This window comes from Coturnix japonica, chromosome 2 (genome assembly GCF_054131305.1).
Source record: "Coturnix japonica strain WE chromosome 2, WE-NBRP24, whole genome shotgun sequence".
Taxonomy (NCBI): domain Eukaryota; kingdom Metazoa; phylum Chordata; class Aves; order Galliformes; family Phasianidae; genus Coturnix; species Coturnix japonica.
Genome location: NC_140664.1, coordinates 61,948,038 through 61,974,962, shown reverse-complemented (window position 1 = coordinate 61,974,962; position 26,925 = coordinate 61,948,038). Strand labels below are relative to the sequence as shown.

General features: G+C 38.3%; 1 protein-coding gene across 5 annotated transcripts in view; it reads left to right on the top strand.

Annotated features, from left to right (window-relative positions):
• Positions 1–26,925, top strand: part of POU6F2 (POU class 6 homeobox 2) — a 298,117-nt gene that overhangs the window by 102,754 nt on the left and 168,438 nt on the right. For all 5 annotated transcript variants that reach the window (XM_015855018.3, XM_032442548.2, XM_015855019.3 and 2 more), the window contains exons 3-4: positions 25,462–25,553; positions 26,504–26,732. In XM_015855018.3, coding sequence (XP_015710504.2) covers positions 25,462–25,553; positions 26,504–26,732 — 321 coding nt within the window. The remainder of the gene's footprint in view (positions 1–25,461; positions 25,554–26,503; positions 26,733–26,925) is intronic.

The following is a 26,925-nucleotide window of genomic DNA, read 5'->3' as shown; positions in this document are numbered from 1 at the left end:
ATGTATTAGGACAAATAGACTATTTCCAGAGCTTAATGTTTATTGAATGAAATGAAACTTGTTAGAAGGACCCAGCCCAATTACCATGGTTTGTGGCATACTCTGAAAAGACAGTATAAGCAACAAAATAAAGTGCATCCATTTTGCATTAAGCTTCCATTAATGCTCTTGTTTTGCTTGCATTGTTTTGATTGTCACATTCATTTTGCTTTGCTTCTTAGATGGTTTTCAGTGGGCTTTTAGCTGGTGACAATGTGCAATACTTCCATACCATTTGATGTTTTAGCCAATGATGAACCAGTCATGAAGGAACTGTAATTAAATTCACTTGAATGCATTTCCTCTTTTTTTGTCTAAATCCTCTTTTTTAACACAATACTGTTTTAAGGTTAATAAGCAAATCATTATTTTATAAATCACTACTTCACACACAGACAAATGGTCCTTGTCCAACAATCATCTTTCACGTCTATGGGAGTCTATCTGCTGGCCCAGCCCATCTCTCATTGGGAGTCACATGATTGAAGTGCTTTGCCAGACAGAGGCTGAGGCCATTGAAGTGGTGCACCATGGGCTAGCTGCAGATGCTGTGCTTGATGCCTTGCATAGCTGTCTTACATTCTCAAAAAGCATCAAATGACTTTGCAGAATGCCCTGCTTGACTCTGAATTCCCCTGCCCAGAGTCCGAACTGGTGCTTCTGCTATCTGCACTGTGAAGGCCAATGCTGATTGATTGTGAAGATCAATGCCATTGATGACATGTGACAATAGCACTATATGAAAGAAAAAAAAAATTTGCTTTTTCTATTCTTTTTATGATAATAAAATTTGAGATTTTCCTATGTAGGATGTTTGAAGTACCTGAAAAAGATTATCAAAACCCATCAATCAGACTTTTTCCCTCCAAAAAATACTTTTCCTAGTCTTTAAAAAAGACAAAGAACTCTGTAGTAATAATAATAGTAAAATCACAGATTTTCTTCATTTACTATAGAATATGAAAGCAGATAAAGGTACAAATTTTTATTGGTTCTGAGTTTTTTTGTACAGACTCACTGTTGACTTGAAAATGTACACATGAATGTTTCATCATTACCTACTAGCATGTAAACTTCTGGAAAGAAAAATATTATATTAACGTCTTTCTTTAGGGTGTAATCCTATTGATATCTGAGCATACACTTGAGTAAAAATACTTGCTTATGTGAGTGGAGTTATATGAGTAAAGTCCCATGCTAAGTGGAAGTAAGTTGGATGAGAACTGCGTAGTATCAGCCTCAGTTATTTGCAGGAACACAGTGGGAAACAGAAGCAATTTCTTTCATATTACGTGTTAAAACCCATTCAGATTTCCTAGAAGAGTCACTTTATTTCCACTTTATTAAATGTAGTCTTGCTTATCCTCATACCAGTGGTGTGTGTGTTTTTTATGAATGTATCTTTCTTTATTTATTGTAATATGGGAATATTGTATTTTACAGCGTGTAAATTAGATATTTGATTCAATGCAGAGGCAGAACACAAGAGTGTTATAAAATGTCCAATTCCAGCAGGAGAAGCCAAGGGATGTTTAAAGCTTGATGCATATAATGTTTATATTACATCAAGTACTGTGTTATTGCACAGGATGCTTATTGTTAACGTCTGTGGGGAGAGTCAGTTCCAAAGATTTCAATTTCTCTAAACTGATTATGCAGCTCCACCACATACAATTAGGAAAGTAGTAATGAAATGGTTATGAAGTCCCTTGGCATTCTGTAGTTGCTGTTTTTTTAATTTTGTAAATAGCATCAACAGCATTCTGGGGGGAAGTGTTTATGTATTTATTTATTATTGATTTTTAAAAAATGCATTTAACATTAGTAGTTATTACAAATCCAGTCTCAGCAACAGGAAGGAGATAAGCTGTTTCCACATTATTAAATGCAAGATGCCTGGGGAATTGAGAAGATTTATCCTTTATGTAAGTATGTTAAATATTAATGAATAGTGGTTTCAGAAATTAATTTATAGCTGCATTTAATTTTCTAATAACCTCTCATACCTTTATACCTTTGTTGCAAACAATGCATATTTAAATATAGCCCCTTGGCAAATACCTCGGATGTCTTCAGGATGATCTTGTCCACTGATTAGAGTTCTGCATGTACTTCACAGGTTAAAAGAGAAGGGAGAAAATGGTAAGAGTTTGAATCCAGTCCATGTCATAACTGGCTTGAGAGGAACAATACACTTTCTGAGGGGAAAAGCAAAGGTAACAGAGAGAGTATTCAGAAACTTAGCAAAGGTTTCTGTATATTTCTACAGGCTATACCTGGCCCTTTTGAGAGACAGCATCAATTATAACCCGTTTTGAAAAAGCTTGTTTACTGTTTCTCATCAATGTGTATAAAAAGCTTTGCGTTTTTATGGTTGGAATTTCTTTAGGTTTCTTGCTTGGATTTATCTCATGTGCAACCGTTTGTCCTTGTTAGTTGATTTTCTACTTTTCCAAATGCTAACAGTGCAAGGGATATTCCAAAAGTAATGCCTCCTGTTTTATAATGTTGGCCCACAACATCAGAGGCAGATGTTAGTGGTATGGCAGTAGAGGCTGAACCTTCCCACCAGTATTCCATTACATTTTGTTACTGTGTGAGAGATGGCAGCAGCAGAGCAGTCTGATGAAATGGCATTTGACATGGAAGTGTGGATGAAGCAAAGGTGCGTCATTAAATTCCTCTGTGCAGAAAATATGGCACCCACTGACACTCATCAACAATTGCTGAATGTTCATGGAGACCAAAGAGTGGATGTGAGCCCTGTGAGGTGGTGGGGGGTGCATTTCAGCAATGGCAACAGTGACAGTGGGTCATCTCCACTGGTGCAGATGTTTATGAGCATGGCATGTTCACTTCTGGTGAAAATGCACAGCTAGTGGTGATGACTAAGTTGAAAAATATTGTTTTGGAGCTTTGAGTTTTCTCTATGAAATGGTGTTATTATGCTCTTTGTTGTAGTTCTCATGGAAATAGATAAGAGGCATTACTTTCAGAGTGGCCCATATATTTATTATCGTATTTATTTTACAGTATATTTTTTATTTTGAGCTCAAATCTAGGGACAAAACAGCTCCAGAGAAAAGGCAGCTTTCAATTCTGACACTGTAACATTTTGGAAGTTTCAGTCTTGAGCATGCTCACGATCAGTCTATGCCTCTTTCCTAACTGATGGAACAGATGGAGAATATGAGACTTCTTTTTTTTTTTTTTTTTTTTAAACTGGATTGAAGAAATGGATATCTCAACTTTGCTGTTGTGTCAGATTTCCTAGGTCTAACTCTAATAAGTAGATGTGGTGTGAACCTTACCTTCCTGTATCTGACTGTAAAGCATCTAGATCCTGCAACATTTTTAATGAATTCCTTTATTTCTTTTTGTTTATTTGTGTATAGATTGCAGGTGAGAGATGTGTAGTAAAGAGATGGTTAAAATAGGTCTGCCATGTGGGCTCATTTTTTTTTCTTGTTTGAGCTTTGCCTGGCTTGATTTAGGAATAAGACAAACATAAATGAGTCTTAACCTGAGGGACAGCGGAGAGTTATGTAGAATTTTGCAGATCTTTGTTAGTCAAGGAGAAATTATGTTGATTTGGGTTGACATACAAACTTCTCATTCCTTGATCATGGTTAGAACTGCACCATCAGTATCCACCAAGAGGATTTTGACATTCAAGAAATAGGCTTTCAGTGGTTACCTATATTTGTGTGATTAAGTGTCCCTTGAAAAGTTCTGATAACAATGAATCCATCCTTTTCTTAGCAAGACAGGGAGATAGTTGAGGGAACATAGAGGAGACAATAGAGGACAAGAAAGGGCTGCCATAGACTGCCAGCTTCAGAAAATGCAGGGACTAATTCCCAGAAGCTCAGCTGTGGAACAGAAATGACAAAATATTTCTGTATAAGATGGTGCACAATTGCACTGTGCATATGACAGAGTGGAAGAAGTGTCTATCCACATTTTGGTAATGCAAGTTCATGAGTCACTTTGCTGAGTACTTCTCACTGTGGCTAGCAGTGATGGGGTAGTGTGTTATCTTCTTATTAGGCTGATTTTAAGCAGTGGTGGTTTCTCTGTCTCATTTAAGTTGTCTGCTAGTGTCTTCTACCAGTCTGAAAGCCAGAGCACTTTAAAGTACATGACAAATTTACAATAAAAGGGACTTGCCAGATTGCTAGATTGAGGGATGAAGAGAGTGTGTCTGAAGAAAATATTTGAGTCAGAAGTGGAAGGAATGCAGATTCATTCTGTGAAGCACTGAAGGTGCCTCACAATGCAGTGTGTTCAGCGCTCACTGGGTTTCCTGGGACCTCTGCAAACAGCACTGCTTGCCTGTAATCCCTCTCCATTGGAATATCACTTGATGCTACTGTGCCAAGCCACACCTGTGAAAGACACTGGAAAGACATTTAGCTTTATTGAAAACAATCAGCTTTGTATCAATCCCTGCTAAAGGTCATAGCCTGTGTAGAGAAACCTTGACCACCAGCATGCAGCAAATTCTCCTTGCAGAGCAGGGGCATCTAATTCAGGATGAAAACTGAAACTTGACTTATAAGACATGTGTTAAATAATCCAAATCTTCACCCCTCCACGCCCTCATTGCTGCTGCTGTTGTTTGTTTCTTTGTTTAATTTTTATTTCTGGCAAATCAGCAATGGAATTTGTGAAGTCTAAAAAATGAGCACTCAGAATCAGGACCAACTCGCTGAGAACCCATCCCTGGGAGCAGTGTATGTGCTGGCCAACATGGAGTAGAACGAATTGTCAACAAACGAGAGTATCAGCAAAGACTGCAGACCCTTTGGGAGTTTATTGCTTTGAGCATTGATTCAGACATACGTACTCTGGATCTTATCTCCTGGCCTGCTGCCAGATTCATTTCCAAGCTCAATGTTTCACACTGCCTGCCTGAGTAATCTGTGCTGTTGCACATCTGGACAAACCAGCTCTGCTTGCTGTTGGTGAAATGCATGCTGTTGTCCTTGCGAAGATGCAGACAACACCTATGTACTGCTCTGCTCAGCTACTTAGAGGCGAGCAATGTTCCATAAAAAGAGGAGTTTTTGAATTAACCAAATTGTAAAATTTTCTACCTTATAGGATTAATGTAGGAAAATCTCAAGCCGACAAAATATTGTACAAAGAGATTTTCACTGTATTACAGTGTGCCTGTGTGAGAATTTGAATGCAAAGTCTTCATTCTGGTTTGCTGTTTGAAGGCATTTTTCCAATTATATATGCCAGGCCAAAATCTCATAGGATCATAAAAATGACCAGTCCAACCCACTGTCAGTAGAAGTTTTTCTATTTGTTAGAGCTGTTTCAATCAGTAGACACCCATAGACTAATCCTTTCTGCAGAAGTGTCCGTTAACAACTTTTAGTCTTGCTACGTTAGCTTCCTCACTTCACCTCAACCTTGCTGTGCTGTCTGCAACTGATTGAGGAGCCCAACCTGCTGAAAAAAATGTGATTCAGCCAATATATCAAACTCTCAGGTGGGTCATCACACAAGTGCATGGGAAGTGATGCTACCACATTGTTACAAAGAATAGCAGAAGCATGTGGACTAAGTTCAGCAATGTATGCCATCGTACTTTCATGCTCTTTGTGAAGGGCATGATGCTTAAGTATAAAAATATGCATGCAGCCAGGCTGTTGTTTTGTTGTCTCTTAATTCCCTGTGCCCTTCAGTGTCAGCATGTGAGTAGTTATGCTGAAATTAAACAGAAATATGTAGGCTCAAAACTGAACAGTAAAAGATGTTGATGTTAATCTAATCTGTGTCAGAACCAAACCTATTAACTCCCAGCAAAGCTGGAGAATGTCCAGACCTTCACATGGATCTCATTTTTGTATGATCAATTGGAGCTCTACTGTATTCAGCTGAACTGCTTAAATGTGGAAGAGCAGAATTTGACATAATGGATCCAAATTTTGGAAGAAGTCTATCACCACTGGATGTGACTTTTTCAAGAGAAGCAAATCTTTGATTGAACTCTTACTGGAATTAAAATAGTTGCAGGGTATTTTGCATATTTTGCTTGTACTGAAACGTAAATTTTGGCTAGCTTGTTAAGGGAAGTGATTTTGCTGCTTTGTTCCATGCTGGTGAGACTTCACCCGGAGTACTGCATCCAGTTGTGGAGTCCTTGATACAGAAGTGATATAGATCTGTTGCAGTGAATTCAGAGAAGGGCCACAAAGATGCTCCAAAGGATGGAACACTTTCCCTGTGAAAACAAGTTGGGAGAGCTGGGGCTGCACATCCTGGAGAAGTGAACGCTCTGGGGAGACCTGATAGTGACAGCTTTAGTGTCTCAAGGGGGCCTATAAGAAAGGACAGACTCTTTAGCAGGGTCTGCAGTGATAGGGCAAGGGGACATTGTTTCAAACTAAAATGGAAGATTTAGATATAAGGAAGATACTTTTTATGGTAAGTGTGGTGAGGCAGTGGAAGAGGTTGCCCAGAGATGTGGATGATGGCCATCCTTGGAGAAATTCAAGATCAGGCTGGATTGGGCCCTGAGCAACATGATCTAGCTGTAGATGTCCCTGTTCATTGATAGAGCATTGGGTCAGATAACCTTTTAGGGTCCTTTCCAACTCAAAGGATTCTATGATTATATGATATTGTGGTAATAAATGTATACTGGTCATAAACAATGCAGCTACAGGAAATACCTGGAAGAATCTAAACCACAGTATTTACTTACTGAAAGGACCCCACAGTATTTACTTACTGAAAGGACCTCATGGAGTTTTGTCATGGACACTGACTTAACGTTAATCGTTCCAGTTCTAATAGAGGTTCTTTTCATTTTTATTTACAGTTTATTGAGCAGAAAATCATTCACACCTCTGTCTCTGCAAGTATATTTCCACACAGTCTGTCTTGGGTTTTTTGTGCAAATGGGCCCTTGCAGCCTGACAGAGTGATGAACTTTTGGTGGAAGGTAAAGAGCTACCTGCTGCCACCTTGGGAGTAGCTGAAATGGTTGTATCTGTAAGTAGTAGGGAATAACAAACACATGGACTTGGGCAAATTGAATGCAAACTGTTTATCAAAACTGTTAAGCCTAGGAGATTGTTGTAAAACCTAACCATTTTGCTCAGTTAAAATGCATGCAGTATGGTGATGATGGAGTCCAATAAACTCTTTAAAGAAACTCCAACATCCACCTGAGAGCATTGCTACAGTCTTTCTGGCTGAGGGGCACACTATGGAAAATCCTTATCAGAGGAGCTTCTTGAGTGTATTCTCTTGCTGAATATTCACTGCTAATGTCCAGAGTGCAGGGTGTAGAAGTCTGATGCTAAATTAATCATGGAACTGGGCTGTTCAAAACAGTCATTGTTAATTGGGAAGACAGAGATTGTCACTTCCAGCCGACTGCCATGTGTCAACATTTGCAGTAATGTGTAGAGTGCAGAGGACTGAGAGAGAAGCAAGTCTTTTTCAGAACTTCTGACTCTGGGTCACACTGGAGAGCTCAATATGGGACATAAGCTCACTCCTCCTGGACTCTTACCTCAGGGAAATTGGTCCCCAAGGTAAAGTGATCAGAAGGGATTTTGTGCTAATAATGCAGTCAACCACTGTTATCATGTCATTAGTATTTCCTATCACTTATTAAAAGCAAATAATAATTCCTAATATGCACTGTCATTACAGTAGAAACTCTCTCTAATTTTATGTTGCAAGAATTTTAAAAGCTATCAGTGAGTTCCAGAAAATGAATGGACCCCAATCATGTGAGGTAGGGAAGAGATTTTAGTCTCTGGTTTGTAGACTTAGGAATCAGTGAAAAACAAAATATTTCACTTAAACTGAGATTTTTTTGAATGCTCCATAACCTGCTCTGGAAGAGGCTCATGAGTTCACAATCACACACACACAAAGTTAGAAACGGCTTCTTGTTGCTTGGTGCTTTCATATGCTTGTGACAGTGTGATCAGTAGCAAAAACCTATCTTGCATGCATTTCTGGCATTATAAAACATGGTGCTTTTGTTTGTTTGGTTGGTTTGTTTTGTTTTTAAAACAAACAAACAAACACCCAGCTCCTAAACTCAGTGAAACTGTGAGTTGTTATTCGCTTTTTCCCCAGTGGTACAAAGGTACTGAGAACTGATTCAGCATGGCTTTCCATGTGGCACTCCTGCCATGACATTGTACAATTTTCAAGCAAGCCCCTAGAGAACAACCAGAAAGTGATGCATACTAGAGGAAACCATAGTTACTCAAATTCAGATTTTGGAATTGAATCGAGTTATCTGCCAAAGTATAGAGAACACATATGAAGGAAAACTGGTTCCTTCTGGAACACAGTTCAGCTAGAACCAAGGATATAGCATCCAAACACTAAACCCACTTGTCTTGAATGTTCTGTTCCCTTGAAATTATGAAACACATTCTTTAGAAGTTTATTAAAAGAGAAGAATGATGATGGAGACACTGTCAATGAATTATCTACATAATTCCCACCAATTGTATACAATTTAAATAGCAAAAATATTTGAGAACAAAAAAATTCCTTTTAAAGCACAAATTCCATATGTGCCTTTTTGTCCCAGGGTATGCTTTTATCCCCCAAAAGCTGTAAACTCATAAAAGAATAGGATTTGTGATGGATGTAATTGGACTTGGTACTGTGTGCTACAACTGGAAATTGCTAGCCTATAGAGAATTATTAGCAAAATCAAGGATTTCAAGGGTGGGGGCAGGGACAGAAAGCTGTCTTCAGATGTTTTTTCAACATGACTTTCAGCCTTGCTCAGAGGGGATAAAATGAGATAACATTGGGAAGAAAACTGCCTCACCAGTGCTTGTAGTTACTGCTGTTTTGAATGCTTATGCTGCTGCTCCACTGGAGCCAGATTGATCCATTTCTAGGCAGTGGTCATTGTATATCATTTTGTACAGAAAATGCCATGCTTTTCTTTTAAGTTGTCCTCTATGATGGATGTTATTATGCTGAATTTTATTGCATTATATTATAGTTATGAAATATTAAGATATTTATATCTTTGGTAACTACAGAAGAGTGTGGATATGATACAGTGTTTGAAAATATTTATCTTTCTGGAGGAGGAAAGTATGCTTGGAAGATGAGTTTCTCCTAACAGGGAAATTCTACCTTCCGTTCCAGTATGAGAGGGAAAAATAGGGCCTCCAGTCTCGAGCAGGCTTAGATATGTTTAAACAGTTGTGTTGGTGACAAGATCTGTCACCCCTCTACTCTGACTGACTGTCCTGCTCCCATTCTAATGCAAAACATTATTTTTTTTTTCCAAGTACAAAGGAATTCTCTGAAAGTATCAGGTTTTCAAATTGCCTCTTATTACTGCATGATTTTTTTTTAATTTTTTTTCACGATCTACCTGCCTTTAAAAAATGAAACCACATATTTTTTACATTTTAGGAGTAAGTTTTTTTTTTTTTTTAATTGTTCAAGAACCCTCAAAAAAGATTAAGAAAACAGCATAAAGCTAACAAAAAAAAAGGGTGGGGGGAGGGTGGGGGGGAGGGAGGGAGGTTGGAACTGAGAAGGGGAAACGGGAAATTCCTTATGCCAAGGAGTGTACATACCATGAGACAAGTTCTTTCTTAGAATTATGTCAGGTGTTAAATGTATTTATGTCATGAAGGGTATGTGCCATCTCATTAATAGGGTGCCGTGTCATATAATCATCTAAACTGCATATGAAACAGAACAAGAAGGCGCCAACTGTATATACTAAATGTTGGTAGCATCTGCACTCCAGCATTTAAAACCATTGGAACCAAATAACTTTTCACTTTCTTTGTGTTTTGGTCAAAACTCATCTGACTTGGCCTGAGCTTTTCTGTCGATGACACTGGGCTTTGGATCAGTCATACATGAGAAGTGCTGCCCACATAAGCTGCAATTGGCACTGTGAGAGTGGAAGGAATGAAGATTAAGACAGTGCCCGTTTTACTTAGATGTGAGTCATAATCATCATTACTATGGTCTGCAGTGACTAAAACACTTTTTTTTTTTTTCCCCCTTTTCACTGATTAGTGTCCACCATAGTGATTAGCCTGAAGTTCTGGTATGAAATTATATCCTTGCTCAGGGCTCATACACACAGGCATGTTCAGCACACTGCCAGATCCTGATGTTCTCCTGAGCGTTGTCTCTGCTTCTGAAGTGTATGATATATAGGTAGTTCAAAAGACTGACTGAGTCTTAGTGCTGTATTGATGATGCTGCCCTAATATCTTAGGGAGCAGTCCCTAGAAAGGCCAACCTCCATAAATCAGCAGGTGACAGTAGATGTGTTGCCAGATTGACTCCCTTCCATTGTGTAGCTTCCATCAGTCCTTAAGTCTGCCATTTGTAGCTTAGGAGAATGGATTTAGTGACACTTGGCCCCTCATTGGGCATTTAATGTACTGCAGAGCAGCACAGCAGTCCTCTCCTGCTTTGCCTGCTTGCAGAAGGGAGCTGCTGGACTGGCTGGCACTGCTGCTGCAGTGGGCAGTCCAGAGCTCAGGAGCTCTCTGTGGGGTCTCCTCAGGAAACCCAGCATCCTTGCTTGAAATCTGGTGTGACAGCCTCTGGTGTGACTCCAGCACATGGCAATGCACAGCCATCAAGCAATCTTGCAGGTTGTTAAGTCAGGTGCATGTGCTGCCTATAATTCACTATTTATTTTCTCAAACTTTATGAAAAACAAAGGTACTTTATGGAAACATTCTATTTTATTGCAAAACAGCAAACCTATAGTTTAATGCCATAATTTATTTTTCCATTACTATATGACACAAAATGAAACTTACAGAGAAGAAAGTTATTTCCATGCAAGGAAAATTCATGTTGTTCTCAGCAGATATCCCTCTTTATTAATCATATACTTGCACATCTGCCAGAGCCTGGTTCTTCAGTGTCAAACAATATCATATAAACTAAAAGAAAATATTCCAGTTTTTGTGAAGCATTGCAAAGCTTTGTAGAACTTTGTAGCCTCTCTAAGATCTGAGGGTAGTACCACCCACTGTATACCCAGAGGGTCTTAATCCAAAGGCATAAAGAAACATTACTGCTGCCTCATACTGATGTGATTTCAGTGAATCTACTTACAATAGTGAAGTTATTTGCTGAGATCTTTACAGTACCTAGTCCCATACAACTTACAGCAACAAGCAGCTCTTCTGTATCAGGGGCGGGTAAAACAGAGTGGAAGCCTGTCCTTTCAGCAGAACTCTAGAAGGAATCCTGAGCTGCATGTTCTGCTCATCTGCTGTTGCTCGTCAGCTGGCTTTATCTCTCTTTTAGAAGCAGTCCTGTTTTGGACAACCCTGTCTGTAGTCAGTTTTCAAGCAGATTATGATGCTATTGCATTTGATGTACCTCTTATATTTGCTGGAGAACCCATAGGCCACTGGAGCTATGAAAAAGGGGTTTACATTTGTCTTCTGAACAGTGTTCCACAGTAATCTTATCAAAAAGTGAAATGCAGAGTTAGGGCATATTTCAGCTGAGAAGCAAGAAAGCAGCATTCGAATAGGAACATTTTTATCGATAACAGACTGTGCTAAGGAAGAGGAAAGAAAAAGATATTGTATCTATAAGTCTAAGTAAGCCTGTGGGTGTGTATTAAGAACTTAACTCAATTTGAAAAATGCTGCCCAAATTTGTTTCTACTGTGAGTAAAGCATCTCAAACCCTCAGATGAGCCATTATATTTATGCAGCATGACATCTGTTAAAATATTTTTGAATGAGGAGCCTGTATGAAGCATACATAATAAGATCACTTCTGTGAATGTGTTTGTATTCCTTACAGGCAAGAATGGCTCATTTGGATCCATCCCAATTTTACATTGCTTAGAAGATGTGCTAGATCCCAGATGAGAATCCACAGGAAAATATAATTAGTTGAATAAAATTTAGTGCATATGCCCCACGGCTAGTTTTTACATTGCAGTAACCTGGCTGTTAATTTTTCTTTTTCTTCTTGTAAGTACTGAAAACAAGAGATTATCAAGTTAAGGGCGTAATCGTATCACAAAATTAAGTATTATTTTCCAGTACTTCCATATCCTTTCTGCTTTTTATTTTAAAACACAACAAAACAAACAAACAAAAAACCCCAGTATTTTTGAAGGGACCAAGTCCTCTTTTCATTATTATGGAATCATAAAATCACTAAGGTTGGAAAAGACCTTGAAGATCAGCTAGTCCAATCATCCACCCATCACCAAATATTTTCCACTAAATCATGTCCCTCAGTACAACATCTAAAAGCTTCTTGAACACCTCTAGGAATGCAGACTCCACCGCCTCCTTGAGCAGCCTGTTCCAGTGCCTAACCATTCTTTTGAAGAATAAATTTTTCCTAATATCCAACCTGAATCACCCTTGGTACAACTTGAGGCCATTCCCTGATAGGAAGATAAAGATGGCAGGCTCATGACATTTGACTTTGGATCAGTGTCTGTGAGAACCCAGCTAGCAGAAACACTCCCACTGAAATAATAATGGTCAGCTTTCTTGAGGAAAGGTTTGTAGGATCTGGATTCTGGTTCATCAAGTTTCAGGCTGAAGCAAATACAACAGCCATGTTATGAACATTTGAAAAACAGGGAACATACTGGAAGTACTGACACAACCTTTACAATGGAGGCATAAGGAAGCACAGTGTTGTTCTCTGGCTGTGCTATTTTGACAGTGGTTATACAATAGTGGTTATACAATATACAGGCCTGGTACTTTTAGCTAAATGCATTGGCATCACAGAATCACAGAACTGCAGGGGTTGGAAAGAACCTCAAGAGATCAAGTTCAATCCTCTGCTAAAGCAGGTACTCCACAGTAAGTTGCACTGTGGAGCATCCAGATGGGTCTTGAGCATCTCCATAGAAGGAGACTCCACAACTGCTGGACAACCTGTTCCAGTGCTCTATCACCCTTACTGTAAAGAAGTTCTTCTGCTTGTTTGTGTGGAACTTCATATTTTCAAGTTTGAGGCCATTGCTTCCTGTCCTATCTCTGTATACCACTCAGAAGAGCCTAGCCTCATCCAGTTGCCTGCCATCTCACTTCAGATATTTATAAACACTAGTTAGATTCCCCCTAACTCTTCTTTTCCCCCAGGCTGAACAGATCCAGGTTACTCAGCCTTTCTACATATGGGAGATGCCCTTGATCATCTTTATGGCCCTCCACTAGACTCCTTCTAGGAGATGTCTGTCTTTTTTGAACCGAGGAGCCCAGAATTGGACACATATTCTAAATGTGGCCTCACCTGGGCAGAGTAGAGGGGGAAGATGGCCTCCCTTGACCTGGTGATCACACTCTTTTTTAATGCACCCCAGGTTACCTAATTTACTTAGACCTTCATGTAGTCATTCACATTAAAAATCTATAGTACTCTGATACTCTGATAGACATTTTATTTCTCCCTGATTTATAGCAGACAAGTATATGTTGAAATACACAATAAATAGGCAGAGTATTAAATTGCTGAGGTAGTGTTTCTTAGGACTTTTCTTCAGATCACTATTTACTAAACAATATCATAAATGCTATATATCCTTCAGAGTGTTAATGTGTAACTAGAACAAGCAGAGAACATAAGAAAGGTGGAGAAAAGTTAGATATATAAGCAAGAAAAAGTGAGTTATTGATTTTATTGACTGGTCTGTTAACTTCTGACATTGCAATAAAGCCTTATTTATTTGTATACAGAAGACTCAATTACATAGATACATATCATTTTAACAACTGGGTTATTTACAGCAGAACTTCAGTTTCATAAATAATACAGTCCCGAATTTCTCAAGCTGATGTTTATCCAGTGGTACCATTTAGGGAGTTGTGGTGTCCACAAACACTCTTTGGAGTCATTAAAATAGCATTAAGTGAAAGCAGTGCTATTGTAACAATACAGATTTGAAGTACACTAACATGTAGAAATAGTGCGCTTACTTATGACTGAAATGAAACCTCTTGCATCTTGTTTACTGTATGCAGCTGTAATATGAATGTCAGTTGTACATACTATGGTGAAGATTTTCCACACATATTCCACTGATTTTCCACTATTCAAATTCCATTTAAATTGAGAAGACTAGAAGTGTGAATATAATTAGTTTTCAATTTGTGTTATTGTGTTTTTAATCTCGAATTAGTTTAGAACTCGGATATCTCCTTCTTAATGTTAAATTTACTTAGTGCATTACTGTCTGTATTTATTGGCAGGTCCTATAGAATAATCAATCTAAGAAATCATAGAATTATAGAATCATACTCCTCTGCAATGAACAGAAATACCTACAGCTAGATCACACTGCTCAGAGCCCCACCCAGCCTGACCTTGAATGTCTCCAAGGATGGGGCATCCACCACATCTCTGGGAAACCTGTTACATATCCAAAATAAATCTCCCATTTTAATTTGAAACCATTTCCCCTTGTCTTATCACTACAGACCCTGCTAAAGAGTCTGTTCCCTTCTTTCCAATAGAACCCCTTGAGATATTAAAGGGCTGCTATCAGGTCTCCCCAGAGCATTCTATTCACCTGGCTGAACAACCCCAGCTCTCTCAGCCTGACCTTGTAGGGGAGGGGTTTCATCCCTTGGAGCATTTTTTGTGGCCCTCCTCTGGACACACTCCAATAGATGGATGTCTCCCCCATGCTCAGAACTCCAGATGAAGTCTCACCAGTACTGAGTAGAGCGACAATATCACCTCCCTCAACCTGCTGACCACTATTCTTTTTATGCAGTTGGCTTTCTGCACTACAAGGGCACATTTCTGGCATGTCCAGCTTGCCATCCACTATTACTCCCAGATTCTTTTCAGCAGGGTTGTGTTCTTTCCTTTCATGCCCTAGCTTGTACTGATTTTCGGGATTGCCATGACACTGCTGCAGGACTTTGCACTTGGCTTTGCTGAAAGATTCTCTTGGGATCACTGCTCAAGCCTGTCTGGGTCTCTCTAGATAGCATCCTGTCCCTCAGCTGTGTGGATCATACCACATTGTTTGATGACATCCTGAAACTTGCCAAGGGTGCACTCAATCCCACTATCAATGTAATTGATACAGATGTTAAAGAGCAATGGTCCCAGTACTGAGGGACACCACTCATCAGTGATCTCCATCCAGACACTGAGGCACTGACCTCCACTCTCTGGATATGATATTGCAACCATTTCCTTGTCCACTGTACAGTCCACCTGTCAAATCCATATCTTTCCAATTTAGAGGGAAGGATATTGTGGGGTACCATGTCAAAAGCATTACTAAAGTCCAGATAGATGACACCAGTGGATCTTCCCTCGTAAACTGATGCAGTTACACCACCATAGAAAGCCACTAGGTTGATCAGGCAGGACTTGCTTGACTTCCTACATCTAGAAATGGAGAGTAGGTGCTTTTTGTGCTAATGTGAGAACACAAGGAAAATACGAAGAGGCTTTTTGTCAAATATGATATTAAGTTACCTTGCAGAGCTTGAGTGTAGTTTCCTCTAGCATAGGGGAGAGACATCTCTAGAACCCCACGTGCGGACATTGCACCACCAACAAATGTGATTGCCATAAAGATAGGGCAGTGTCAAACGATGCAAAGTCTGTAACTGGAAGAAGATGCATGCTGGTAAAACTTGCTAATGTAAGCATTCTAATTTTACATCCTCATTTTGTCCAGGATTTCTCTAAACTCTGGGATCCTAATGATGCTCTCCATGTATGAGATAAAAGGAGCTGGCAAAGATCTCACAAGAAATGTATTTTTTTAGCCTAATTTTTTCTTCTGTTGGATTAGCACGTGATTTCTCAGATTTTTCTTTCCTTTATTGCAACTATGAGGAACGATTGATGGAAGAGTCACCTGTTTTACACCAAACCTGACTGTCCTCTAACACTCAAATTAAAATATATTATGAAGGCAATAAGAATCTATATCAGGTGCACTGAGGCATGTGTAGGCTGATGAGGGATCTGACTTGTGGGAAGGGTGGGTCCAGCATCCTATTTACATGCTCTGCTCTGGCCAGAGAGAGGCTAGCTTCCGCCTCTAGGCACCAGCTTAGTTTCGGAACATATAGCTAGATTCTTCTAGATGGTTACTCAGGACAAAATCAAATGGTACAGTTCTTACAGAAATATAGAATAGTTAAAAATTGTTTTCTCTGAAAGTGTTTTTAGAAGGAATTGGTGATTAATTTTTGCCCAGCTCCAAATTATGTTTAGTAGGCTTGTACACATAGTCTGAGATCTGACATAATCCTTAAAATAAATAATATGACAAATGGAAGTTGATGTTGGTTTTGTGTTGTTGTGTAATGGAGTTAGAATAATGACAGGGCAATAATGTAACAGAATTCTACAAAGCCTCACTCTGCTTGACTTTAAGTGGAAGTAAAATCTTAGAAATGAGAGGACAATAAAATAATGCTTTGTAAAAAGGATAAAAGAATAATGTTACCTAAGTCTATTAGTGACATAACACACTATGAATGCACTTAAATTAATAGCATCTTTTACCAGTAGATATTTTTCAATTACTGAAATGTTGAAAAAATAAACACAATGAGAATATAAAAATGAAAGGGATGTAGGAGACTAATTTGTTTAAAAATGTGTGTCTATATATAGGGAGGCATCCACGTAAAAATGAACACAAGCTTTTAACTGGATTAGAAACTGTTTGTATATTCCATATAGTTTAATTCTCTCTCTCTTCGAAGCAAGTTGCCTACCACTGGCTTGGTATTCTGGCAAAGCTAAGCCATGCAGAACTTCTTGCTTATTTTCTTCCTGCACAACATGCTCTTACAAAAGAGGTCTTGCCTGTGACAAGGGGTTACTAGCTAGGAAATCTCCCATACAGTGTGACTATCCTGGAATATATGTCTGTTACATGTAAAGCTTTTTAACCTGTGCTGTGGCTTTCCTAGAGCAGAAATCCAATACAGGTAAAATCCAGCAGGAATCTGACATAAAAGCCAAGTCAAAAGATTCCTGGAGCAATGGCTAAATGTCTGTAAGCCGCTCGATTCTTCATTTTGGGTACTTTTATTGTGTGAAAGACTACCTTTGTGGTTACTACAAACTTTTACAATTTGTCTAGCAAAAAGCTGCTCAAATTTGAGAGACAGACAGGATGATATGCCAGCTACTGGTTCCCTAGGTCTGTTTTTTGTGTGTTGTTAGCTTTTGGTATACTGAAGAGGAAATGAATGGAAGGAGGGATGAAAAGCCCTTGTCATGTGTTTTAGACTTGATTTTGTGACAGTCAGGCTTGATGTAGCTTGCAAGACCTCACTGGCAGAATGGATAAACAAAATAAAATGTTTGAGAACTCTTGGCAAAACCCCTTGTAAACAGTCACTAAAGTTGATTTCAGACAACAGCAAAGAGACAGAAGTTAATTCAGTTCAAGACTTACCAGATCTGGAGGCAATGCGTACCAGGAGTTTCTGCAGCTTGCAGCCATGCTTTCATTTGAAATAATGGCCTACCCTGCTGAGCCCCATCAGAAGGACTTGCTGCAGGTATCAGCCAAGGCAAGCTACTTTAGAATTGAGCGGGCTGTTGAATTTTTGTAGCTAGGAATTTCTGAAGTGTGCAGCTAAATAGGTTTATAATGTAGACTTAACAGCATTGTGATTTAGCCTGATCTAGGAGCATACTTCCCTGCATACAGAGTTGATGCTGCTGCTGAGGCTTCCTCCTGGATCCCGCCTGGACTCCTGCAGCATGCTGCTCTGTGGGACAGCTCTGTCAAGAGTCTCAATAAAGTCTGTACAGCTGAACAATCTGTAATGAGACACTTGATGGAGCCACCCCACAGGGCTGTGTAAAGACCATAGCAGAGAGTGTGAAATTGTTAAAGACACCACAGGGATGAAACCAGACAGTGAACTCTGTAGCAGGAGTGATAAACCAGTGTTGCTTGACCATACCTGCTGGACAAGGATGCTCTGGTAGGAGTTTACAAATGTGGGGTGCGTTTCACTGAACACTGGCTCTGCTGACGATGTAAGTACCTGGTGCTTTCTCTGAGTTTAAATGAACATTTCCTCCCTTAACTGAATATTTCCTGCTCACCGAACCAGACAATTTGAATTCCTAAACAGGTTCGCATAGATTGAACAGAACACTATCTCATTCCCTCTCCACATTACATATTTTTCTTTCCATTTCCTGGAAAATGTGGGTTAAATTTGTCATTAGATGAGGTCAGCACAGTCCTTTGTAAATAAGTCTATCAGTGTAGCCTCTAAAAACAAAAGACATCAGCCACACTACCCTTGTCTTTCCCCTAAAAGCCTGAATTATTACACACTAGAGGCTGTCCACATGTTTTGCCTGGCTTTTACCAGCCTGTAGTGCCAGCAGCCAAGCCCATAATACATAAATTGCACAAGATTCCCCAGGCAAACAGCAATGTATATCCTGATAAGGTACCATCATAGCATACCTCATCTGGGGGAATGCCCAGGAGTCAAACTGGGAGGGTGAGTGTCAGGAAATCGGGCTTTTGGTGAAAAGCACGACTTGCAGTACAACGTGCATGGATAAATGTTATAAAAATCATATTGAAATGTTAGTTAGCTATAAAAAGATAACAAACTGTGGCAGTTGTTCCAAAAAAGATCATCTTTTATGTGCTCACTCTTTGGCATTTAGTTAGCTGGCAGTGATGGAAAGAAAGGAAAGTTTAATTTAGAGAAGCCTCCTGCCCTTCGTAGCTAGAGATCAGCTGCCCAACATGAAATAATAATGCATTCAACTGTCCATCTTCTGGTAAGTAACCTTTATCATCATTGCATTCACCAGCACTATCAGCAAACAGTGAGTATGAAATGTTGTATGAATTCAGGGAAAACTGATAGGGTCATTGTGACCTTAATGTGATTATATTTGTGCTAATACATACAGTATAAAAGAAACCAGAATTCTCAATATGAAGGGTTCCATTCATAAAAAATGTATGTACCATTAACAAGGGATTTTTATGCTGTACTTAGGGGCTGAAGAGAAGTAAAATGAGCCTACTTTGAATAAAGAATACACTTTTGCAGTTATATTCCTTCCCTTTTTCTGCAGTAGCTAAGCTCCTTCTCTCACACAAAGTCTCTAAAGTGGAAGAATATTCACACCAACACCAATAAGATTATTTATTTAACTGAGTAAAGGAGAAAGAAATAAAAATAAGACAATGAAAGAGGAACAAAACTAAAAACATAAAGAAAAATTTAAGGCAGCTGGCAGAATCGGAGCTTCACATTATTGAAGTTTTTTTTGTTTGGTGGTAAATATGGTGGTTGCCCATAAAAAGTTCTCTGTAAAATGAATCACTTTAATAGCTTAATTTTCATTATAAACAGCTGTGGTGGTTTAATGTTATCAGTGCTGATCCAGAAAGATTCAGGTGTGTAAATACAAGCTAAGCTCTGAGTATATATGGGTAATGAGCACAGTGATTCCAGCTAGCTTTTGTCTTCCCAGAGACAATCCTTTAGGAGAAAATATCCTTAGGGACTAGAGCAAGGCAAGGTATAGTGCACTGCTGGCAGGCTGATTTTGAGCTCTGCTGTAATTTGGTAGCTTTGCTGTAGCAACTGTGTGGCAGTTTCAGATAAGTAAAAAACTGTAGTATTTTACTTACTTAAGTACTGTATGATACAGTTAGTAAAGCAAATCTGCTCTATTCATTCAGCTGTCTAGTTCAATCTATCTTAAAGGCAGGTTTTTTAGCTGTTCTATACAAGATACTGTATTGACATATATGTCAATATGATAGATCAATATAGTGTTTCCTTATCATACCATAAATGTTTTCAAAGGTAAACTAGAAGGTTTTTTTTTTTTTGTCCATGCTTAAATAAGGGAAAATTACAAGTCAAGCTGAAGTTATATAAGTTGAGACAAGGGAGAAAAATGGTCATTGTGAAAGATAATCACAATATTCAGATGTTTTACTAAAATGATCTTCAATAAATAGTTGTAACGTTGCTAGGTTTCAGAGTTAACAACTGCTGATGGTAACTCTGCACAGACCCCAATCTCCAAGTGTTTGGTTTTCTTTGTGAGGCTGAAATCACTTCCTAAAAATAAAAGCTCAGAATCTGAAGCAGAGGTCAGCAGGAAAAGGTGAATTGCGTACTGAGCTGTGGATTAACTTGATATATAGAGAAGTTTGATGGAATCCAGAAGAGTGAATTATATGCTGCATCTCAGCCATGGGCTGGAAGAAGACAACTATCTGACTACTGAATTAAATATGAGAAGTCCATGCTTGAATACAGACCTTTCAATGGGTGATTCATTAATCTCATTGCATTTCTGAGTTTGTTTTCCTTCCCTAAAGTAACAGGAATACCTCCACTCATAAATGTAAGATAACGCTGGTTTAAAGCAAATTCATTCTAAAATCTCAATTTTATATTCCCTGAATACTGTAAAATGTACATCTGTTTGTGAATTTCTGTGCTGTAATCTGTTTAGTATTGATGAGGTTATTTGGAAGGGCTTTCTATCTACATGTCCAGCTCTGAGACAGCTGGAAAACAGTGAAACTAAAAGCTGCAGTTGGTGCTTCATGACAGAATGAGAATTGTTTGGAGTGAATGTTGTTTTTTTTTAATTATCAGCTGCATCTTCTTCCTTCTGCTACTAAATTTTATCAGCAAGATTGCTTCTGCTACAGTTGCTGACAATTAAGAGCACATTCAAGAAAAAGCTGAGTTACTTTAATCAGAAATGATGGACTTCTGCTCACGTTACCTGATAATTTGAATATTACCAGTCAATTTCATTTATTTCAAAAAGTTATCTTTTTCTTCCCAGCTAATGCAGCTTATGATCTAAATGCAGCTATGTTAGTTACTCAGACAGTGAGATTATTGGTTTTTTAAAATATGGGACTATTTTTTCTCACAGGCAGTATTCTCACTTTCATGATTTCATTCTTAAGCGTGAATCTTTAATGTGAATTGGCTTAATGAGGAAGAAAAAAGACTATTTTTCATTTCTTATTGATACAGCTACTAAGAGGTAAATACAAGTAATTTAATGTGACATTGTAGAACTGTATCTAACAATTTTAATTTAATATGGACTTCTGTTTTGTAATGCCTTATTCTTATATTAATTTTGATTCATTTAAAATATTTGCTTAAATTGTTATTTCAGTAGGATTTATATATTTTTTTGACTACTGCTATTATTGTATTTGATCCTGCTTGTTTTTCAAAGCTCTGAATACTAGAGAGGGATAGCTCAGCATCTCCCCAGTTCTAATACAAACACAAGACACATTAATGTTGAATTAATTTCTTGAAGACCACAAAGAAATTAGCCATGTCCAGATCACATGGTAAGGTTAGCTCCATGCTGCACTTTGAACATTGGCTTGAGTGAGCTTTGGAGCTGAGTTTAAGAGTTTCCTGAACCATATAACTACAGCTGAAGATATCTGGGTGCCTAAACTGTGCTAATTTGAGCATATGGACCTGAGTTTCTACATCAGTGAAAGGGGTTTGGACCGGTTACTCCTTTGTGTAAAGGGGCACTGAGATAAAGGTGTTTGGAGCTCAGTTACCAGTTTGTCTGCTAAAGATGCGTACAAAACACAATGAAAGAAACAGGAGTGCTTGGTTATAAGTAGTGCTTTTACAGTTGTAATTTCACAGTATGTTCAGAGGCCTTGGGATGTGGAGTTTTTTTCTTTTTGATTTCCCTCATGCGGCTTTCACATTTTCAAGCTATGTGTTGTCAAACAAGGGTTTTGCTTGCTTTTGGCAATTTTCTTTTCTTTTTTGATATGGGGAGATAAGGGTTGTCCTTCTTTTACTTAGTTTTATTTCAAATAATAAATTATTTTAAGTGGATTATTTTACAATGTTTACAGTGCACTTCAATTTTTTATTATGTCATGCCCTCTCAGCCCCTTGGTGAGATGAAAGGTGAATGTATGTATTATATAATTTATAATTAATTTATGATGAATCACATATGATGAATACTGCTTATTAAATATTAAAACCTTGTCTACAGCCATGCAGTAATAGCAGTAGCTCACCTATCTTTTCCTGTGGCAGTACTGAGCCAGCTCATTGAGCTGGGCTAAGAAGGCAGCTCTCAGTTACAAGCAAAGAAGTCTCAACTTCCTTCCCGTGGGCAAGTGGAAAATCTATACAAGATTCTGACAGTCTTTTTTTTTTTTTTATTAGTAGGGAGTGGAATTTAGACAGTGGAATTAATCTACCTGCAGAGGTCATTCTAGCATCTGGAACTAATGAGCTCCCAAATCAAAGTGAGAATGCTGAGGGGAAAATAACGCAAGGGCTTTCACATTGCCAGGTTAGGCCAGTGGTCTTAAGAAGGACTTTTTCCAACTGAGCAGCAGTGAGTCTGTGAATCTGAAACTGTACATGAGATGGAGCACTCTTCCCAGCTCTTTGGATTTCTGGAATTCATAGGGATCCAGCCCATTAGCGTTATTAGATAGAAAGGGAAAAGTAGCCTTCTACCAGGGTTTTGTGCTGTACTTTGCTTTCTGTGAGCTATGACCAGTGGTTCTCACTGAAGACCATATGCAGTAAAGAACAAACGCTGTTGCTTTGTGCAATGCAACAGAACTCAGTCCCCAAATCCCATGCTATTCCATGTTACTGACAGTTTGGTGGGTTGCTTTTCTTGTGTTTTAGGGAGAAAAAAGAAATAAAAAATTAAAGGATTTGAATGGCTTTGTAGAAGGTGGACTGGAAGAGGCCTAAGTACCTTGTAAGTGTATGAGGAATATCTGAGGTATATTATGAGGAACACATAAAGTATGAGACACGATTGTGAGAGGAAATTGGAGAATTCTGAGAATACGGCATGCATAACTTCATACAGAGTTCTAAGACCACATTAAGGCACATGCAAGTGTGTACTGTTTTACCAAGATGCCTGCTTCTTTTGTGAAATGAGCTAAAAGAAGCAGGCAGAGTGTTCAAACAGTGGAATTAAAAGATGTATCATCTGCAGTGAGTGACCATATGAAAAGACTGTAATCCCAGGTGATTCCAATTAGCACAATGCAAAAGGAAAGAAATGTAATTCATTTTGGCTTTACAGTTCTGTATAACCCACTTATACAACATGCAGCTTGCAAGATGGAATATTGCAAAATCCTTAGGGTATGGATAACAGAAAACAGTAGTTCTTGGCTGTACCACGAAAATGCTGAAGCACAGGCATATTCCTTCAGAACTTCTTATTTATTTTATGAGAGCTCAAGCTACAGTAATTGCAACAAAATCTAATTCTGGTAAATATTTGACTCGAGATTCATTCTTCTCTCAGAGCTTTCATAGTGTAATTTAATGACACGAAAGATTAGCAAGAGCTTGTTTTAGTATTAACTAAATCACATGCAAAGACAAAATTCCCAGCCCTTAAAATTGCATAAACAAAATTGATTTGTAAGAGTTGATCTTAATGGGGAGTGATATATTCATTGGTACTGAGTCTTTGATCTAATGTTACTTCATACGTGAGCTGTAATGAGAAGGTTAAAAGAAAACCCTATAATATTATGTGGAAATTACTTAAGGTAAAATTGTATATAGCATCTTATTATGTACAGGAGGAGTCCATACTGAAGAAAACCTATGTTTAGGGATGGCAGCAGGACTAGGACTGAAATGAATTTGACAGAAACTGTTTTCATCAAGTCTCACATATCTAGTTATGTTTTTCTTCTCCAGTAACTCAGATGAGTAAATTGCACATAACAATTTTTGTGATTTGATCTTTTTTTTTTTTTGCATGTTATTAGGCAATTGTTGGCATGCTCACCAATTATAGTAGGTCATATAATTCTCATTATTAGATCACCACGGTCATGAGAATGCCAAGCATATTTTTACAGAATTCACTTTATAAAATGTCAGCAAATCTGTGTGTTTTTATTACTTCCAAATCAGATATTTCAATAGAATGTTTGTAAGTATTCCCAAAGCAGTGTCCATTTCTGACTTTGAGACCACACAAATATATTACAAATTAATCAGATTTTCTGATTTCCACATAAGTCTGCACACTTATTGTTTAATCCTATTCTAAAATGTTGTTATGATTGACACCTTGCTGTAGAGATAGAAGTCAATTGAATAATATGTAGCAGTCAATTTTATTTGTACCTTAATGTGCTGAGGTATTTTTTCACATTTCCATTATTTATAAGCCTGTCCCCTTAGAGAATATATAGAAGAATTTGTTTTAAATGAGCTGATAATACCCTCTTTAAAATTTATAAGTATGACAGAATCATATCCCTTTTCCTGAGCACACCATGGTGTGCCAATAAACTGGTTCTGAATTGTCTTGCACTTGCTATTCATAGGACAAACATTGGAAAAGAGCATCTTGTTAAGGTTTACTCAGAATGGGATTTCATCCACACATCAGAAAATAACTAAAAGAATAAAAGCTATGATACTAACCAGGAAACCTAAGTCATTGCCAGGATTTTCTTTTTAAAAGACCACAGTAGTCCTGCAGCTACTTTTGATGCTTGCTGCCAGTCTTTCAGCTTCAAAGGAATATGTGGTCCTGATCTTGCCATCAATGCTGAAAAAGTTTGTAAATCAGTGTAAGTCCTACACCTGGAGGAAACAGAAGATACGGACTTAGTTTTGAAAACATCTTGGTACTTTGTTGCAACTGATAGGGCATTTTTCCTCTCCCTTTTCTCTTTTCAAATCTGTTTTGCAGACTTCAGCGAAATCCAGTAGGGCTGGACTCTGTTCTGTGCTTAGCAAGTCATTAGTGCCCAGCATACAGTTTGACTTTTGGATATTGATCAATTTAATAAATGGTGAAAAGCCTTGGTTTCACATAATTTTGCTCTCTCCCCACATGCAATTTAGAAAACAAGGGAAATAGCTATCATTTGGAAACATACTTGTTCTTACTTTTCATAATGACTTTTTGTTGTGCATCATAGTCTTTTCTGCCTCAGTAAGCGGCAAAAGAAAAGACTTTATTAAGATACAAATAAATGTGACTTGATTGCTTTTCAGATAATTTTTGCCTTCAGAAATTAGAAAGGCTGATGCTCATCTAAGCATAGAAAATGCAGTTCCCACACAAGTGGAGTGCTCATGTACTGTATGTAAATTGATGTATAATGCAACCCACATTAGCTGGGTTGATGATAGCTTCAGTTTCACTGCTGTCAGATTTTTGTATCACCTTGAATGAGTTGGCTGTTCTGAATGAATGTTAGCATAATTTATGCAGCTGATAAGTGATTTGAGTGCTTGAGTTATTGATAAAGCACTTTAACATGTCATTTTCAGCTTGATTTTATGTGACATCAGAGTAGAAGATAATGTGCCAGTCCCTAAGCTTGATATTAAAGTCGATTTCCTCTTTGAATTCTAGAGGCCAGAGGAAACACATTGCTGTCTGATACAAGTCCAGGTGACCAGCACCAACCCAGTCAGTCCCATCCTTCATTCCCTGTTGGGCCTCAGGTCAGTATCTTTCCTTTTGACTAATTGAGGCATGCAATTTGGTGAAAAATGAATAGTTGTGATTGATCATCTTTTATCTGTGTAATGTAGAAAATCTGGTTCTGTTTGGCTGCATTCTGTGTTACGAAAAGGGAACGTGGTTATACCTTGTGTATGCTTTAAAAGGTATTTGAAAGGACTAGCTTTTTATATGTTTCCTTAAAGTAAATGCAAGCAGCTTTGTATGTTTAGGAGGTTAAGTTCTTTGAACTTCTTATATAAGTTATTTTTGAAATACAGGTCATGATTTAATATTAAAAAGCTAGTGCAATATTAATGTAACCTTGCTGGCTCTGGCAGTTCTGCATGTCACACACAGCTCCTGCATTAGTAAAGGCATTTCATAATCATTTATGGCAGATATTTATTTTCTTTACAGCAAAATATAAGCATAATAGTATTGCTCCATTAGTCCTTTTAAAAAGTTTTCCATATCACTTCATAGTTTTATCAAAGTTCAACCATAAGAAGATACTTAATGTTCTTCCACTTCACAAGACAGTTTTGCATCCTGCTTGGTCTACAGAGCTTCTGGCAATTGCTGGCAATTGCTGCCTTCAGCTCTTACCAATCGTTGTACAACTGGAAAAAATTGGGAAATATTAGCATTCAGATATTTGTGAGCTGACTTGAGTTTGGCCTTCTTGTGCTCATGAATTGTTGTCAGCACATGTGTAATAAATTTTCCAATTTAACTCAAGTTGTTACCATGCTGCATGGCAATATGGGTTGTAGTCTGAAATGCCTGGCAATGTTTTTTGGGTTGGTGAGAATGCATGCTTTGAGGTACTGGAAGAAGTGCATGTTTGTACTGCAACACTGAAGGATCCCAAAGAGAAGAAGCAATAATGTGTCCCACTGAGCTATATGCATGGTAAAATAGGCATGCTGCTGTCTGTTTTTCATTACAGCCATTACTGACAGCCCAACAGTTAGCCTCAGCAGTAGCAGGGGTGATGCCAGGAGGCACTCCGGCCCTGAATCAACCGATTCTTATTCCTTTCAACATGGCTGGGCAGCTGGGAGGCCAACAAGGACTGGTCCTAACTCTACCTACAGCAAATCTTACAAACATCCAAGGACTGGTAGCAGCAGCTGCAGCAGGAGGCATTATGACTTTGCCATTGCAAAATCTACAAGGTAAGTTGTGCTTAGCATTGTTCTGGCAGTCTTTTGCGTGTTTGTTTCACTTTGCCTCTTTAAAGCAGACCTATCTCTTTATTCAGTGAAATGTTGCTCTTGATACTTATTGAAAGTTAATGCTTGGGTTAGTTTTGAATACTTGAGAGATACTTAAGGGATATTTGCATTTTTATAAAACTGGATTAGAGGC